The sequence below is a fragment of the Aquarana catesbeiana genome, linkage group LG02, assembly GCF_042186555.1.
Source record: "Aquarana catesbeiana isolate 2022-GZ linkage group LG02, ASM4218655v1, whole genome shotgun sequence".
NCBI lineage: Eukaryota > Metazoa > Chordata > Amphibia > Anura > Ranidae > Aquarana > Aquarana catesbeiana.
Genome location: NC_133325.1, coordinates 424,214,148 through 424,234,274, shown reverse-complemented (window position 1 = coordinate 424,234,274; position 20,127 = coordinate 424,214,148). Strand labels below are relative to the sequence as shown.

Below are 20,127 nucleotides of genomic sequence, written 5' to 3'. Positions count from 1 at the left end.
ATTTATATTTTTTATTATTTTTAAAAATTTTTTTTGAAGCTTTGGTGAAATATCAGCAGGGGGAATTTGCGCTGCAAGGGGTGATTAGGGTGTGCCCAGGCACACTCGGCACACCTCCTGCGCACGCCTATGCTTGGAGTGGTTAAGGCTCTGTGAACTCTGTCTATTTCCATCTGGTGAGGTAGTACATCCGGAATAAGATCTTTCATTAGGATGTGAACTGCTCTTTCTAAATCAATGGTGTTTTCAGAGAGACCACATATGTGTATATTATAACGACGAGATCTATTTTCCAAATCTTCATATTTGGCATAAGCTTCCTCCAGTTACGAGTAAAGTTAATTAACCATGCCAGAATTTTGATTAACCCTGGAGATAGTTATATCCATTTTAGATTCAATCAAATCCAATCTATTGCCAATGCATAGTTGCCAACATTGTAAAAAAATTTATAGGGACACTTTTTTGGCTGTAGGCGAAGTCTTATTATAATTAGGGGGCGGGGCATGTGTTTGTAGGCGTGACATAGCAAAAAAAGAAAGATGTGGCGCGCTGCACACTGAAAATGGGCGTGGTTTATGTGAAATAGTGGGTGTGGCTTGTATGGGCGTGGGTAAAATGGGGGGTGTGGTTAGAGTCTGAGATGAATAAGAGATGGAGAAAGAAAGGGGAAAAGAGGGAGGGAGGGAGAGAGAAGGAAAGAAGGAGGGAAAGAGAGTGAAGGAAGGAAAGAGGGATGGAGGGACAGTTGGCCCAGGTCCTACACCACAATAGAAATGTGTATTCCAGAGTTTAACAAATCAGCAGATAAAGATACTCCAAACACCTGGTGTTAGCGCTTCAATCATCCCAGCACCATGGTTGTTGTGGTGTCAGGATGATTGAAGCGCATTATTACTATTATTACATTGTAATATAGAATGAAATCATTCAACTCACCATAATCCTGAATCAGTGGGACCCCTGAGCGTGTCACCTGCCACGTCGCCTGCCACCAGATGCCATCAGGTGCCCCCAGCAAAGTCTGTCCTTGCATCAGGTGCCCCCAGCAGAGCCCCTCCTTACAAGCTAATGTCCCCAGCAGAGCCCCTCCTTACATCAGGTGTCCCCAGCAGAGCCCCTCCTTACACCAGGTGTCCCCAGTAGAGCCCCTCCTTACATCTAGTGTCCCCAGTGGAGCCCCATCCTTACATCTGGTGTCCCCAGCGGAGTCCCTCCTTACATCAGGTGTCCCCAGCAGAGCCTCTCCTTACATCTGGTGTCCCAAGTGGAGCCCCTCCTTACAACAGGCGTCCCCAACAGAGCCCCTCCTTACATCCAGTGTCCCCAGCAGAGCCCCTCTGTCAGGAAATGTTCCATCTGCTGGTAATATCTGTCATTTGGCATGCAGTACTGAGGTCCACCAGCAGGTGTCTCCTGGCAGTTTGGAACTGTCAGGAGAGCTTTTCCCTGCTGATGTTATGTCATCTTTGGGCCGCAGTACTGGCGTCCACCAGCGGATGGATCCTGGCAGTGTGGAGCAGACAGTACCTCCTACAATCAGGTGTCACTTGAGGCCAATCACAGGCCTATAAATACCTGGCAAGCACTCACATGTTTGCCTTGGTTTCTTCATTGCGCCCTGACAGCTTGTGATCTGATCCTGATTCTGAACCTGTTCCTGTGCCCTGAACCTGTGACCCGTGTTTCTGATCCTGTCTCTCTGTTCCAATCCCTATCCTGTCCCACCTGTTACCTTGCATCCCTGCCTGCAGTCTGATCCATCCATCCTCTCCCTGTCCTGTGTTCCATACCCCATCTGCTGATCTCCCTGTGTATGACCTTGGCCTGGCTTACGTTTATGTCTCTGGAACATCCCCTGTCCATCTGCTGATCTGCTGTGTATGACCCTGGCCTGGCTATTGTTTATGATCCTGGTATTTCCCATTTATTGTACTTATCTGTCTGTTGTTATTTGTGGGTCTCTGTCTGTGATTGGTTATTGCACTGCGTCATATTGGAGGTGGTTGTACTATATTATTCACTTACTTTAATAAATTATTATATTTTCACTTATATACGTTTTGGTGTCCTCTGTCGCAGATCACACGGTTCTGGTCACACCTATTCATGACACCCTCTTTACATCAGGCATCCCCAGCAGAGCCCCTCCTTACATCCAGTGTCACCAGCGGAGCCCCTCCTTACATCCAGTGTCCCCAGCGGAGACCATCCTTACATCCAGTGTCCCCAGCGGAGCCCCTCCTTACATCCAGTGTCCCCAGTGGAGCCCCTCCTTACATTAGGCATCCCCAGCGGAACCCCTCCTTGCATCCAGTGTCCCCAGCAGAGACCATCCTTACATCCAGTGTCCCCAGCGGAGACCATCCTCACACCCAGTGTCTCCAGCGAAGCCCCTCCTTACATCCAGTGTCCCCAGCGGAGCTTCTCCTTACATCAGGTGCCCCCAGCAGAGCCCCCCCTTATATCCAGTGTCCCCAGCGGAGCCCCTCTTTACATCCAGTGTACCCAGCGGAGCCCCTCTTTACATCAGGTGTCCCCAGCGGATCCCCTCCTTACATCAGGCGTCCCCAGCAGAGCCCCTCCTTACATCTGGTGTCCCCAGCGGAGCCCCTCCTTACATCCAGTGTCCTCAACGGAGCCCCTCCTTACATCAGGCGTCCCCAGCAGAGCTACTCCTTACATCCAGTGTCCCTAGCGGAGCGTCTCCTTACATCCAGTGTCTCCAGCGGAGCGCCTCTTTACATCCAGTGTCCCCAGCGGAGCCCCTCCTTACATCCAGTGTCCCCAGCGGAGCCCCCCCTTACATCCAGTGTCCCCAGCGGAGACCATCCTTACATCCAGTGTCCCCAGCGGAGCCCCTCCTTACATCCAGTGTCCCCAGTGGAGCCCCTCCTTACATTAGGCATCCCCAACGGAACCCCTCCTTGCATCCAGTGTCCCCAGCGGAGACCATCCTTACATCCAGTGTCCCCAGCAGAGCCCCTCCTTACATCCAGTGTCCCCAGCGGAGCCTCTCCTTACATCAGGCGCCCCTAGCGGAGCCCCTCCTTGCATCCAGTGTCCCCAGCAGAGCCCCCCTTATATCCAGTGTCCCCAGCGGAGCCCCTCTTTACATCCAGTGTCCCCAGTGGAGCCCCTCTTTACATCAGGTGTCCCCAGCGGAGCCCCTACTTACATCAGACGTCCCCAGCAGAGCCCCTCCTTACATCTGGTGTCCCCAGCGGAGCCCCTCCTTACATCCAGTGTCCCCAGAGGAGCGCCTCTTTACATCCAGTGTCCCCAGCGGAGCCCCTCCTTACATCCAGTGTCCCCAGCGGAACCCCTCCTTACATCTATCAGGTATCCCAGAGCAGCGGTGTCTCCGCCACCATTACAGAAGAGAGGCCGAGGGGGAACAAAATAGAGGTGGAGCCAACCGCGTGGTTACAAAAGAAATTGAGCTGCGGCACCGCCCATCCCCCACCCCTTTCCATAACAGGTCACAGAGACTGGCAGCGGGGCGGGGCGGGGGGTGGGCGGCGCTGCAGCTCAATTTCTATTGTAGCCACCCGGTCAGCCTACTTCTTCTGGTCTTCTTGAAAATGGCGGCGCGGACCTTGGCGGTGAAAAGCAGGAAGAACCGAATTTCCCGGGAAATGATAAAATCGGGAAAAGGGTCTAAATCCTGGGAATGTCCCGGGAGATTCGGGATAGTTGGCAAGTATGCCAATGCTCTGGAAGTCTTGTTTGAGGTTTGCTGTTATGGTAGCACAGTCTTTGGATAGTTCATGCTGTAGTAATGTTGAGAATCTAGTAATAATTTCTGCATTTCCTAGAGAAAACATTGAATGAAGATCAGGTATGTCAGCCATACTTTGTTCCAGTGATAATGCTATTGACCTTGCAGATCCATGAATTGCTATGGACACTGGTGTGGATGAAGGAAGAGAAGACAGCTCATTCAGAAGCATTGTTACCTGATGTTCTGAGGATTGTAAAGAATCCATGTCACTTACAGCTATAAAATATGAAGAATTCTTGTCACTGACACTAACAAAAGATTTGGTTTTCTATGTGAGGAGACTGTTGTTTAGTAGCTGTTAGATTACTGCGTGTCTCCTTTCTGATGCCATCTTGATTGAAGAGGTCTGCCCTGGGGAGGAGCGCATCGATTGTGACTGATTCCCCCCTTTCTTTTGTGATTTCCAGGGCTGTCCTGCTGTCCACGTCTCATCCCCTAATTAGGAAGGCTTGTTGAAAGTTATTTCTAGCCCTTCTTCCGCTGTTATTAGCAGGTATGTAGCCAAGAGTGTGCAACGCTTGGTCAGTACATGTCCGACGCCGAGACCACACGCATGCGCACTTTTTTATATCTTTTTCTCATAAAGCCATTCCTGCCCTGGTCAAGCAAACATGGACAGGGATGGCAAGACTGCAACTAAAATGTTTAAAAGTGATCATTCTATGGACTACTGGGTGTCATTGAGGTAACACTGTCTGGACATGGCCTAATATGCACTCAAGGTACTAGCCTCCCCTTCTGCATGAGTCATATCAGAAAGGATCAATAGAAACCATCCGACATTCGGACCGTGTGTACTGGAGTCGGTCCAATGGCTGAGAGCGCTGACCGGAGTGTTCTGGTCATGGTGGCAGTCCCCCTGTCAGAACACAATAGAGCAGCAGGGTAGATTGCTGTACTAACATTGGAAAGTTAGTTCAGCAGCTCCTCCTGAGCAGTCAATATTTTTTCATTTAGTCCTGCTGGGCTGAACAAAAAAAAAAAACTACTAGTGTGCACTAGGCTTAAGGAACTGCCTGGTATCCACCAGCCCAACCCAGAGGGAGTAATGGACTGCAGAACAGCTCCCAGGTTGCGGCTGCTGAGTACATTACAAAAAAATAAATAGGCTGCAGTCCTTTGGTACCTGTGAAATGTCCCACAAGGCTGTGGGGGAAGGGGGGGGGGGGACTCCTGACTCAGTTTGCTACAGTGAACTGAGCCATAAATGGGAGTGGGTATCTGTCAAAATAAGGTACCTGCTCCCTCCTCCTCCCTAAAAGGTGCCAAATATGGCAGCAGAGGGGAGGAGAAGGCAGACATGCATAGCTTCCCCTTTTGGGTGCAGCTCCACATTAAGCATAGTTTGTTAAAGTAGATATAAACCCAACGACTAAGTTCTCATATGAGCTATAGCATGATAATATCATTTGGAAATGCTATTTTTATTTTTAACACTCACTATCATGAAAATAACAGATTACGTGGGCACTTTTTTGCCATGGGGGTGACAACACTAATACCCTGTCTCCCACAATCTCCTACCTGTAAATCACCGTCAGATTCTTTCCTAAACAATAACTAAAAGATTCTGCCCTGTTGTACATTGTTCAGACATACTTCACTTATCACTTAAAAAAATGGCCTGTAAAAACACGCGTAACCCGCTATCACTGTAGTGCATGTGTACATGGTCAGTCTGTAAAGAGGCCACAAGAAATCAGCAGTATTAAAATGTAACAAAGAAGGAAAAAAGGTAGACGCCCCAAGTTCTCAAATATACTCAATATTTTGCTACCTATTTGATTTTCAGTAGGGGTTTACATCTACTTTAACAGACCTGCCAGTGCATACAGACCCTACACTAATCTCTCAATGCAGTTTGTTAGCAGCACTCCCTATACTTTCCCTATTAGAATAAACACATTGACAGTATGGCTGCTGTGACCTCACTCTTTTATAGTAAAGGGGCTGGCATATACAAAAGCTCTCTTATTGGCTTTTTAAGCCAGCTGACATAAGTTCAAAGGTCATTCACTACATTATGGTTACAAAGAAATTGGTCTGGCGCATTTCCACATTCATTTTCTGGAACCATGAATTTCAAACATGCTGGATCCCCCTAATCGCTATTCAGGACCTTCTCCCTGTCTATGAGAGTGAACTTACTGGACAATAAGGGCTTAACCCCAGTCAGTGAAATCAGGCCACTAGTAGCATAGTGAAATGAGTTTCAGAGGGGTACACGGAGAGATGTTTTATAGTGTGGTGCCTGTTCTTAGGCAGGATACTTTTAAAAGCATTTAAAAAAGGAACAGGCTAACTTTTTAAGCTTCCTTCTTAGAATTTGGGTTAATTTTTAGAGGGAAAAATTAGATATGTATAACATTTCAGCACTAATACATTTTGGCATACTGTCTTCACAGAATTTTTTGCATTTTTTCATAATATCCTGATTTAGATTAGCTTTGGTTTGTCAAATGTTTACGTAAATGCAACATGTGATTAAAAAAAAAACATTCACATACCTCTGCAATGTTGTTAGTATTATTGATTTCCAATGAATACGTAAAAGAAAAGCGCAAAGCAGTTGGCATGCATGGTGGTGTTTTCATTGAAATGTTAATAGTCAAAGTGCCATCTCCTTGTATTACCTGTAGAATGGGAGGTGGTGGGTCCACTGCAAAAAAAAAAAAAAAGATCAATCAGATCACAATGCGAAAGCTTGATTTAGCTAATCTGTGTACCTTGAATTTGTGAAATGTTTTACTGAATAAAGAATGCAAAGTGCATAGAGTCTATTGTTTTTAGATAGATCTTGTTGGTGAGATAAGAACGTTAGAAGAAAGCAGAGTACAAACAAGTATGGCTGCCCACACGTACTGTATATATACAATTACAAATTTTACATAAAAGCAAGGTTTTCAAAACACATACCCAGAAAAGAGTTTTGATCAAATCTATTTGACACAACCCAAACATTTCAAGACTCAAAACTGTGAGTACCCGTACCTAAAAATGTTCTTAGGTGATGCTTGAAAAGCCTTTACAGGTTATCAGTTTAGAGTTAAAGCGGTTGTTAAGCCACTACTATAAAAATCTCACATACCCTCTGTAACATACCTATATGTGTCCCCGTGTCTGTGTTATATAAAAAAAATGCAGATTTGTACCTATATCAGAGCGCCTCCCGGCGCTCATGTGACTCCTCAGCTCTCTCCTCTGCTCGGCTGACTGCTCCAGTAGGCGGGGCGGAGCACTCCCGATGACATCAGCCGGGGAGGAGGAGAAGAGAGTAGAGAGTGTCAAGGAAGATGTCCTAGCAGTCCGGCTTACAGTAGAAGAGCTGTGCGCAATGTTCCTATCAAAAGAGCCGCCCTTCGCGCGCTCGTGTGACGGTACTTGGCGCCAAAAGCACTATTTAAAGGAAACTGTCACCATGCCATCTTGCTGTCCAGTCTACAGCGTTCCTGAGACCCCCTGCTACTTGTTATCCTGCTTTCCTGACTTCTGTTACCCGGCTTGTCGTTGACCTTCCCTGCTTGCTGCCAGCCTCTGATCCCCGGCTTGTCCTGACATTCCTTATGCCTGCTCCCTGGTACTTCGCTGCCCGCCTGTTCCTGACCCGGCCTGCTACCCGACTACACTTTGCTTACTGCTCCTGTACCGTATCTGCCCGCCAGTGTATGACCCGGCCTGCCTGAAACTTGCTTGTGCTCCGAACTACAGTACACCTCTTATTGGTTCCTGCCTCCAGCTGCCAGTCTGGTCCTCCTTGCTGATCCTGCTGAACTGCTATACCACCCTGCTTCCCGCAGTCCTCAGTTATCCTGCTCACTTCTCCTGGACTACAATACACCTCCTTACCAAGTGCAGCTTCCATCTTGCTGTTGCTCCTGCCGTCTACAGGGTCCCTGCTCCAGTCCACAACTGGTCTCCTTGCAGTTTACCAGAAGTCCGGATCAGCCCCTGCATCTGCAACCCACCAGGCACTTGTGCCCCCTGCACTCCCGTGCCCCTGTCTGCTCTATCAGGGGTTCTCGAGCCAGAGGTACACGGGAGGCCACTTCCTGCATAAGTGGGCTCAACCACCAGGTACGTGACAGTACCGGACAGCCATGTCCGAGCCCGCGCAGGGAGCCTCTCCGATGGATGAGCTTTGTTGCCATCTTGATGGACTTACTCAGACTGTAAAGAACCTTCAAGAAGGCTACAATCGGCTGGAGGAACGAGTTCAGGTTCTGTCCGCATCTTCACCATCTTCATCCGGGACTTCTGCTGCTTCTTCAGTGGTGATGTTGCCGCCTGAACCCAAGGTCCCCACACCCGAAAGGTTCTCTGGGAACCGTAGTAAATTCAGAGCTTTCCGTAATGCCTGCAAACTTTTCTTTGTCCTGCAGCCAAGGACTTTTTCTCTTGAATCTACCAAAGTGGGCTTCGTTATCTCCCTGCTGCTGGGGGAACCTCAGTCATGGGCACATCGCCTCCTGGAGCAGAAGGATGCCTCTCTTGATAACTTGAGCACTTTCTTCCAAGCCATGTCCTAGCTCTACGAAGACCCGCAACTGACAGCCACTGCGGAGGTGGCCCTGCATTCACTTCAGCAAGGCCGTAGACCAGCGGAAGACTATGTATCAGAGTTCAGGCGTTGGAGTTCCGACACTAACTGGAATGACGAAGCCCTGCGGTACCAGTTCCGCATGGGTCTGTCTGAATCATTAAAAGATGAACTAGTCCGAGTGGGCATGCCAGAGACTTTAGATGCCCTCATTAATCTGTCCAATCAAATTGACAGGCGACTATATATATTTATATAACACAGGCCCAGGGACACATATTGTTATGTTACAGAGGGGATGGGAGGATTTTATAGTAGTTATGAGAGCAGCAGGAGGGGAAGGGGTGAGCACTGACACAGAACAGACAGGTGGGGAGAGGACGGAGGAGAGGACAGAGAGGGTTATAGCCGGGGCTGCGGATGACAGAGGCACGTAAACTGACCACGGTGTCAGGGCTCAACAGCCATGATAAACTGTGGTCAGTTTACAAGGGGGAGGGTATAGCTAGGCAGGATCAGCCAAATTACACAGCACAAGCACTATGCTGTATAACATACTTTAAGGGAACAGGATCAGTTTTTTTTTTTTAGGTTAACAAACAATTTAACTATGAATGATGGTTTCTAAAATGATTGCTCTCGCTCTAATGTTCGCAATACCTCACATGTGTGGTGCAATTGCTTTTTACATACATGTGTGGAACCTATGCCGCATATACATTTGCATGTACTGTATGCGCTAGGGTACTGGGCTACTTTTTTTTTAATTATTATTTTTATTGATTAAACATTTTTTAACATAAAAAACATTTTTTTCATTTAAAAAGTAATTCCACTTTCATTAAGAAATAAACATTCCAAGGGGAGATGGGCGGAGTCTAGAGGAGCAGACATGCATTGTTAGAGCTCCACACCGCTGAGGAGAGAAGAGAAGGACAAAGCGGAGCCTGCAGGCTCAAAAGGTATCCATTTGAACCTTTTTGCCCCAGGGAACAAACTGTTAAAGTTTGGGCAGGAAATATGGTACTGGGAGGAAGCCGTGGCAGAAATAAAAATCACCTCACAAAGAGCTCACAGGCACTCACTGCAACTAAAGCAGCTCCAGTCACCTCACAATATACAGCATCAGGGCGCTCTCACAGACAGAAAATGTCACAGCAAGACTCTCCATTTGAGTCAGATACAGAACAAATCCTCTCACAAACTTCTCCACAAGCCTCCTCAGCATCCCCAGTAATATTATTACAATTTGAAAAGATGCTTCATAAGGCTATAAAACAAACCTCAGACCAAATAACAAAAAGCCTAACCAAAGAAATAAGAGAGCTGGGAAACCGCACCGCAGCCTTAGAAATAAAAATGGATGAAATTGAAATTACAACCCAAGAAAATATAACAGAATTGGAACAATTAAAAGAAGAGAATTTAATACTTCAAACTAAGCTCGAAGATTACGAAAATAGAGCCAGACGTTCAAACTTGCGCATAAGGGGAATACCTGAAACTGTGACAGACCTGCAATCTACTATTACTGCTCTATTACAAGAACTAAAGCCAGATATCCCTATTGAACATTTAGAACTGGACAGAGTACACAGAGCCCTCACAACCAAAAAGAAAGATGGACCCCCACGTGATATAATCACAAAATTTCATTATTACAGAATGAAAGAACAAATACTAATTGCTGCAAGAGAAAAAAAGGAACTTAATTTTCAAGGACACAGTTATCAAATTTTTGCTGACCTATCCCAACTTACTATTACTAAAAGACGATCCATGAAACCCCAACTAATGGAACTGCAACGCCACAACATTATGTATCAATGGGGCTTCCCCTTTTCAGTCAGATTTAACTACCAAGGTACAATTTACAGAAGCAGATCAGCAGATGAACTACAACAAACCCTTTTAAAATTAAATCTGACAGAACCCACAAGCAGCAACTCTCCCACACGCAGAAGAATGGCATCATCTTCACCTTCAGGCAGCACCCAGAAAATTTCAGAACAAAATGGGAATCATCATTCTCACAAAAGAGGCCGTTATGCCACATCATCCATGGACCAAGAAGATTCAATGGACTGACATCCTAATTCCTGATATCTCTTCATTTATTATACTAAGAGATGGTTCTCTATAAAAAACCTGTATTTATAACTGAATGTGACTGCAATCTGATAGTCACGCACTGTGTGGGATCATGTTACATTCCAGTTATATTTCTTATTACTTATGATTCATATAGCCTTAGAATATATAAGTGAAATAAGGAAATTCTTGTTCAGTTATATATTTTCAGGTAATAACAATAGATTTATTACTTTTTAGGACAAATATGTTCAATAATCCAGAAGTAATAGAAGCTTTTTCTTTCTTTTCTTAAAACAAATATATTATTACCTAACTAGTTCCTAGAACAAAGTTTTTGTTTATTCTAATCTGAAGCAATACAACCTCAATTTTATGAGTTAACATATCTAAACAGTTACATATGAATAAAATATGTAATTGTTTACTCTAAAAGGGTTAAAATCCCAAAATAATTCAAACTATCTTCATCAATACCAAAGTTATTAACAGTACCTTTCTAACTGAATTATTTAGCCTAGGGCAAGACTAACCATATACAACCACCCTGGAATAAATAATTTCAACAAAAACCATATTCTGCACTCCAATTAATGAATCATCATTTTGATGTCTTTTGACATAGCACTTCTCTCCTGTAAGCGGAAGATCCGTGTACCCCCATTAGCCCTCCTCATTCTCCCAACCATATTATGTGGGAGTGTGATGAAGGCACTTATTCCCCTGAGAGAGATATTTATTCTCTTTCACGGGTAAATTGTGATTACTTGCAAAAAATAATTTATACAATGTATCATCTAATCTCATATGTTTTTTGTTTACTCTTTACTCCAGAATTCACTGGTTTCTTTTCTATCTATTCATCTCTTCAGTCCACACAGGTTGATCTGCGCAGTCAGCTCTGCATAACAAAAAGTAAGTCAAAACTATTTGATCTATTGCCATGGCACCACTGAATATACTTTCTCTGAATGTTCAGGGAATAAATGTCCCTCAAAAAAGGACCAAAGCCTTCCGTACTTTCCATAACAAGAAGGCTCACATAGTATGCCTCCAAGAAACACACTTCACCAAAGATTCTACTCCAAAATATATTTCTCCTTTTTATCAACAAATTTACACGGCTTCTGCCTGTACCAAGCAAAGGGGAACTCTAATTGCATTTCACCGATCCACACCATTCACCTTATCATCAGAAATTAAAGACCCAGAAGGTAGATACCTGATACTCATGGGTTATATAATGGATACAGCAATCATGGTGATTTCCTACTACGCTCCTAACAAACAACCTACACCATTCCTCTCACATATATTACAAGTGATTAATACACACAAAATAGGAACAGTGATAATGTGTGGGGATTCGAACCAGGTCCTCCTCCCATTTCTAGATAAATCACCTTTTACACCATCCAAAATAACCTCTAGATTACCTTTTTCTCAACTTCTTTCCAAATACAATCTGGTAGATTCGTGGAGAGAAAGTAACCCAATGAAAAAGAAATTCACTTATTTCTCGCACCCTCATCAAACCTTCACCAGAATAGATCATATTTTTCTAACAATAGGAATGATACCAGAAATTATTGCATCAGATATAATTCCGATTCCGTGGTCTGACCATAATGCAGTATACACTACTATAGCCTCAGCCATACCAAAAGCGCATGACCCAACGTGGTACTTACCGGACATAATGCTCAAACACCCACTACATCAGATGGCCATTGAACAAGCTTTAAAGGAATACATATCAATTAATAATACAACAGACATTTCCCCAATAACACTGTGGGAAGCTCATAAGCCTGTCTTGCGTTGTACAATACAAAGACAAATGGCACTATTTAAACGGGAACGCAAAAATCTAGCAAAAAAACTAGAACTCAATTTTAATGCAGCCTACATATCATTCCAAGATAATCCATCTCAGAGTACAAAATCTCATCTGGAAAAATCTAGATTGGAATACGATCTATTTCTCACTGAGTCAGTTGATAAATCCCTCAAACGCTCCAAACACAATTTCTACATGAATACAAACAAACCAGGTACATATTTGGCTCGGGCATTAAATTCAACTAACAAATCTTTCAAACCAATACGTTTGAAATTATCAAAAAATTTTTATACTTGTAATCCAGTTAAAATAGTCCATAAATTTCACTCACATCTCGCAACTTTATACAAGACAAACAATGAATTTAATCCTACAGAGGCTGAATCCTTCTTCTCAAAAATAACCTTACCTGAGTTGTCTCAGAATCAAAAAAGCAGTTTGGATGAGCCTATAACTATAGATGAAGTTGCTAACGCCATAAAAGACCTAAAACTTAACAAAAGACAAGGCCCAGACGGCTACTCGGCTTTATACTATAAAACATTCTCAGAAATACTCTCTCCCATTCTCACTGAAACTTTTAACAAACTTCTAGAAGGACATTCTTTTCGGCAAGAAACACTAATGGCAATTGTTTGTATGATCCCAAAACCCCTTTCTGATGATACTTCCTGTGTGAATTATCGGCCTATCTCTCTGTTAAACCTTGATATTAAATTATTAGCAAAAATAATAGCAAAATGCCTCAATAGCATTATAGGAAAATTAATACATAGAGATCAAGTAGGCTTCATGCCAAATAGACAGGCAGGCGATAATATACGCAGGGCAGTGTTATTGGCACATATTGCTAAAAAACGGAAAATCCCTTTATGTTTTCTATCTCTCGATATTAAGAGGGCATTTGACACAGTATCATGGCAATATATGCAATATTCATTACAAAAATGGGGTTTTGGACCCCACTTTTTAACATGAATCAAAGCATTATATAATAAACCCAAAGCCTATATAAAATATGCTGGATACAAATCTGATGCCTTTAATATCGAAAGAGGTACCCGACAGGGTTGCCCATTATCTCCCTTATTATTTGCCCTTATACTCGAACCCATGGCCCAATACATCAGAACAAACCAAACTATAACTGGCATTGAAGTAGGAGGTATTACACACAAATTATGTATATTTGCAGACGATATATTACTTTTTCTATCATCACCACAGGTCTCTGGTCCTAACTTAATACCAGCTCTTGATGGATTTGCAGCCCTATCCGGCCTTATGATTAATCCTAAGAAATGCCTAGTGCTTAATATTTCGCTCACAAACATGGAATTGATCCCGGCTAGGGCTGCACTCCCATTCACATGGGCAGAAAAATCAATCCCATATCTTGGAATTCATTTAACAGCATCTCATTCTGACTTATTCTCAACCAATTATCCTCCTGTATTAAGACAGATCACAAATCTAATAAAAGAATGGTCGCAACTTCCTTTATCCTGGATAGGGAAGATTAATGCAATCAAAATGACTATTCTACCCAAATTGCTTTATCTATTCAGAGTCCTCCCTATTCCAATTCCTTCCTATTTTTTGAGAATAGTACAAAAAAGAGCAACTTCATTTATATGGGGCTCTTCTAAACCACGTATACCTATACACACACTACATCTTCCCAAAAATAAAGGAGGCCTGGGATACCCTAATTTTACTAACTACTACAGAGCAGTACATTTGGCCAGTCTGTCCAAATACCATGCAAAACAGGAAATCCCATTATGGGTATTTATAGAGGCTTCAGAAAATGACCCTCTATTAATATCAAACTTGTTATGGCTTGATCCTAAAGACCGCTTTAAAATTCATAATCCCATAACTAAACACTTCTTATCTCTCTGGGATAAACTAAAAACCAAATATCAGTTACAATCTCCACACAATCCTCTCCTTTCTTTTATCAGAAATCCGGCCTTTTATCCGGCATGGATCTACCCAAATTCTTTTAAAGCTTGGACAACATCAGGCATTCAGACACTAAATGACTTCATAGCATCTAAATCATTCCTTTCATTCCCATCGCTTAGAGAAAAATATGATCTACCAAACTCTGAGATATTTAGATATCTCCAAATCAAAAATTTCTATACACCATTCCTAAAGGGGGATACACCATTATCCCAATTATCCATTTTTGAATCAATCTGTACAAAAGATCCATTTGCTAAAGGTACAATTTCATCACTTTATAATCAATTATATGGAGTAGTAAATCTTAATAGACCCTCTTACGTTCAGAGGTGGAAGGAGGACCTGGGACGAACTTTAGAAGACACGGACAGGTCTAACATATGGCTCACATCTAAGTCATCTTCACCCAACATCTTAGCACTGGAGACAAATTATAAAGTCCTAACTCGCTGGTACCTTGTACCCGCTAGAGTGGCAAAATATTCATCTAATACCTCAGCTCTTTGTTTTCGAGGATGCCCAGAAATAGGCACACATTTACACATATGGTGGACGTGCCCAGTAATCCAAACCTTCTGGAAGGAAGTCTTCGTGATTGCATCTAAAATATTTAAAAAAATAATACAACCAGATCCATATATAACTTTACTTAATCTAAAACCGGAATGGTTAACACTCTCTCAATTCAAACTTATGGTCCAACTAATAACGGCTGCAAAACAAACAGTGGCCAAGGCATGGAAATATCCTACATTGGTACTAGCAGAAACAATTCACAGAATGAATAATACAATGTCCCATGCTAAGATGGTAGCCATCGATCAAAATCAAATTCCAAAATTTGAAAAACTTTGGCATCCTTGGATAAAACAACAGTTCCTGTCAAATTTCAATGACTCTGTCCTGTTGCCATGGTAACAGATTAAATGACTTACAGAGACACCCATTCTAAGGCTTCAAAGAGAACTAAAAAGAATAATAAACTGACGAGCGGGACAACCTTGTGGACCATACCTCTGCCTTTCTACCCTTTTTCTTCTTTCTCTTTCCTTTTCTCCACCTTACGATTAAAGCTCATTATCAGAATTTATTTGACCTATATACACTCTACCTGTAAACAATATGTATAGTAGGTATAAATCATTTAAATACCTACAAAAGTAACTAAGGAAATGATATATATCTTTAATTTAGGTTTATGTGAACCCAATGTTTAATATTTGAAATTTCATGATATTTACCTATATAAACCCTACTGTAAAACAATGAGCTTACTTTATAGATCCTTGTAAACTTACTTTATGTATCTTTATAATATTGTATACTCAATAAACTTCTTTTGACAAGGAAGAAATAAACATTCCCCTCTTTGTAGCAGATTCCTACCCTTTGTTATTCTGAAGGTATAGCTGTTTGTGCTAAGTGGGTCTGTATGGGAGTGATTTTCTAATCATTAGTCAACTGCTGCACCTGCAGGGCTCTAATGAGGAAATTGGCAAGGTCTGCATCTCTTTAGACGCAATTTCCCTTTGAGAGTACCTCACCAAAAATGACATTTTTATTGCAGGGGATGCTCAAAATCTGATTTGTATCTTAGTGCAGACTTCTGAGAAAATCAGTAAGCCGATCACACAAGCAGAAAATGACATATCTGCGGGGTCGTTCTGTACACCATCTGTGTGCCATAGTGCATTACATTTTACAGAAAATTACAGTGCTACAGATTAAAATGGAAAGGTAATTTTTAATAACATTCAATTACAATATGACTTGTGTGACAATTAAAAAAAAAAAAAAAATATTTGCAAATTTTTCCCATGAAAGTGGTAATCTGCTCAGGCAAATTTGTGCTGTCTCACTCAGCTTTCCCCTTAAAACAGTGTTGGTGCAGTCCCTGGTTTTTGCCAGTAGGTGTCACTGGCAAAAATGACTTATGAATAATATGTCCCCTCCCAGCCAAAAGCTTGAAGGTTTATTGCACCACAGTCATACCTCCCAACTTTTTGAAAAGGAAAAGAGGGACACCTATGAGCAAAAGTATGTATGCATATGACACACCCCCTGTCACGCCCCCTTAAAGGAGAGTTATAAAAAAAAGATTATGTAAACCCACAAGTACTTTTTTTACCACTATTATTCCTTTATACTGACTTTTTACATTTACAAATGCAGCAATTTAGAAATTGGATGAAAGGTTTAACAAAGGAAAACACTTTTTATACAACTATATAGATCAGACCAAAATGAGGGACAGAGGGACATTGCTCAAAATCCGGGACAGTCCGTCAAAATCAGGGACAGTTGGGAGCTATGCCACAGTTCATGTTTTCTTCTTGCACTGTGACAGCGGGAGTGGGGTCGGAGTCTGGCATATGTTAATTACATGAAATATTATAAAGTTTATTAACAGGCAGCCTGTCTCTTTACAGCTGTTCCAGACCATGACCTGTGTAGCCTTTCCATCAATATAGGCTTGAAATTGTGCCTGTTTTACACAATTGTTTGTAGAAAACTTTATCCATATTAGTATTTTACTATTGTGTAATGATATTATTCTTCGTTTAAATTCTACCTTTAAGACCCCTTTCACACTGGGGCGTTTTTCAGGCGCTTTAGCGTTAAAAAAAGCACCTGTAAAGCAACTGAAAGAAGCCTCATCTGCAATCCCAATGTGAAAGCCCGAGCCCTTTCACACTGTAAAAAAGCCATGCAAGATAAAATCATGATAAACACAAAGGGGGGGGTTTACTAAAACTAATTCATACAGAATCTAGTGCAGCTCTGCATAGAAACCAATCTTTTTTTTTTCGTCAAAGCTTAACCACTTCAGCCCCGGACCATTATGCTGCCTAAGGACCAGAGGTCTTTTCCCAATTTGGCACTGCGTTGCTTTAACTGCTAATTGCACGGTCATGCAATGCTGTACCCAAACGAAATTTGCATCCTTTTCTTCCCACAAATAGAGCTTTCTTTTGATGGTATTTGATCACCTCTGCCGTTTTTATTTTTTGCGCTATAAACGGAAAAAGACCGAAAATTTTGAAAAAAAATGATATTTTCTACTTTTTGTTATAAAAAAAATCCAATAAACTCAATTTTAGTCATACATTGAGGCCAAAATGTATTCGGCCACATGTCTTTGGTAAAAAAAATGTCAATAAGCGTATATTTATTGGTTTGCGCAAAAGTTATAGCGTCTACAAACTAGGGTACATTTTCTGGAATTTACACAGCTTTAAGTTTATGACTGCCTATGTCATTTCTTGAGGTGCTAAAATGGCAGGGCAGTACAACCCCCCCCAAATGACCCCATTTTGGAAAGTAGACACCCCAAGGAAATTGCTGAGAGGCACGTTGAACCCATTGAATATTTATTTTTTTTGTCCCAAGTGATTGAATAATGACAAAAAAAAATAAATTTTTTTTACAAAAAGTTGTCACTAAATGATATATTGCTCACACAGGCCATGGGCCTATGTGCAATTGCACCCCAAAATACATTCAGCTGCTTCTCCTGAGTACGGGGATACCACATGTGTGGGACTTTTTGGGAGCCTAGCCGCGTACGGGGCCCCGAAATCCAATCACCGCCTTCAGGATTTCTAAGGGCGTAAATTTTTGATTTCACTCCTCACTACCTATCACAGTTTTGAAGGCCATAAAATGCCCAGATGGCACAAAACCCCCCCAAATGACCCCATTTTGGAAAGTAGACACCCCAAGCTATTTGCTGAGAGGCATGTTGAGTCCATGGAATATTTTATATTTTGACACAAGTTGCGGGAAAGTGACCCTTTTTTTTTTTTTGCACAAAGTTGTCACTAAATGATATATTGCTCACACAGGCCATGGGCATATGTGGAATTGCACCCCAAAATACATTTAGCTGCTTCTCCTGAGTATGGGGATACCACATGTGTGGGACTTTTTGGGAGCCTAGCCGCGTACGGGGCCCCGAAAACCAATCACCGCCTTCAGGATTTCTAAGGGGGTAAATTTTTTATTTCACTCTTCACTGCCTATTACAGTTTCGGAGGCCATGGAATGCCCAGATGGCACAAAAACCCCCAAATGACCACATTTTGGAAAGTAGACACCCCAAGCTATTTGCTGAGAGGCATGGTGAGTATTTTGCAGCTCTCATTTGTTTTTGAAAATGAAGAAAGACAAGAAAAAACTTTTTTTTTTCTTTTTTCAATTTTCAAAACTTTGTGACAAAAAGTGAGGTCTGCAAAATACTCACTATACCTCTCAGCAAATAGCTTGGGGTGTCTACTTTCCAAAATGGGGTCATTTTGTGCCACCTGGGCATTCCATGGCCCCTGAAACTGTGATAGGCAGTGAAGAGTGAAATCAAAAATTTACGCCCTTAGAAATCCTGAAGGCGGTGCTTGGTTTTCGGGGTCCCGTACGCAAATAGGCTCCCAAAAAGTCTCACGCATGTGGTATCCCCGTACTCAGGAGAAGCAACAGAATGTATTTTGGGGTGTAATTTCACATATTCCCATGGCATGTTTGAGCAATATATCATTTAGTGACAACTTTGTGCAAAAAAAAAAAAAAATTGTCTCTTTCCCGCAACTTGTGTCACAATATAAAATATTCCATGGGCTCGACATGACTCTCAGCAAATAGCTTGGGGTGTCTACTTTCCAAAATGGGGTCATTTGGGGGGGGTTTTGAACTGTCCTGGCATTTTATGCACAACATTTAGAAGCTTATGTCACACATCACCCACTCTTCTAACCACTTGAAGACAAAGCCCTTTCTGCCACTTTTTGTTTACATGAAAAAATTATTTTTTTTTGCAAGAAAATTCCTTTGAACCCCCAAACATTATATATTTTTTTTAAAGCAAATTCCCTACAGATTAAAATGGTGGGTGTTTCATTTTTTTTTTTTCACACAGTATTTGCGCAGCGATTTTTCAAACGCATTTTTTGGGGAAAAAACACACTTTTTTAAATTTTAATGCACTAAAACACACTATATTGCCCAAATGTTTGATGAAATAAAAAAGATGATCTTAGGCCAAGTACATGGATACCAAACATGAAATGCTTTAAAATTGCGCACAAACGTGCAGTGGCGACAAACTAAATACATTTTTAAAAGCCTTTACAGGTTACCACTTTAGATTTACAGAGGAGGTCTACAGCTAAAATTACTGCCCTCGATCTGACGTTTGCGGTGACACCTCACATGCATGGTTTACATTTGACGCCAGACCGACGCTTGCGTTCGCCTTTGCGCGAGAGCAGGGGGGGACAGGGGTGCTTTTTTTTTTTTTTACTTTATAATTTTTTTGCTTTTTTATCTTATTTTTAAACTGTTCCTTTCATTTTTTTTAATCATTTTTATTGTTATCTCAGGGAATTTAAATATCCCCTATGATAGCAATAGGTAGTGACAGGTACTCTTTTTTTGAAAAAATTGGGGTCTATTAGACCCTAGATCTCTCCTGTGCCCTCAAAGCATCTGACCACACCAAGATCGGTGTGATAAAATGCTTTCCCAATTTCACAATGGCGCTGTTTACATCCGGCGAAATCTAAGTCATGAAATGCTCGTAGCTTCCGGTTTCTTAGGCCATAGAGATGTTTGGAGCCACTCTGGTCTCTGATCAGCTCTATGGTCAGCTGGCTGAATCACCGGCTGCATTCTCAGGTTCCCTGTTGAGACAGGAGAGCCAGAGAAAAACACGGAAGACGGTGGGGGAGGGGGGGCATTCCCTCCCACTGCTTGTAAAAGCAGTCTAGAGGCTAATTAGCCGCTAGGATTGCTTTTACATGAAAGCCGACCGCTGGCTGAAAAGAATGATACCAAGATGATACCTAAACCTGCAGGCATCATTCTGGTATAACCACTCAAAGTCGTGAATGGCGTACCTGAAGACAA

General features: G+C 42.3%; 1 protein-coding gene across 1 annotated transcript in view; it reads right to left on the bottom strand.

Moving 5' to 3' along the window:
- The window catches only part of IFNLR1 (interferon lambda receptor 1), a 92,713-nt gene that overhangs the window by 35,462 nt on the left and 37,124 nt on the right, over window positions 1-20,127 (bottom strand). The window contains exon 4 of the mRNA XM_073615486.1: window positions 6,292-6,443. Coding sequence (XP_073471587.1) covers window positions 6,292-6,443 — 152 coding nt within the window. The remainder of the gene's footprint in view (window positions 1-6,291; window positions 6,444-20,127) is intronic.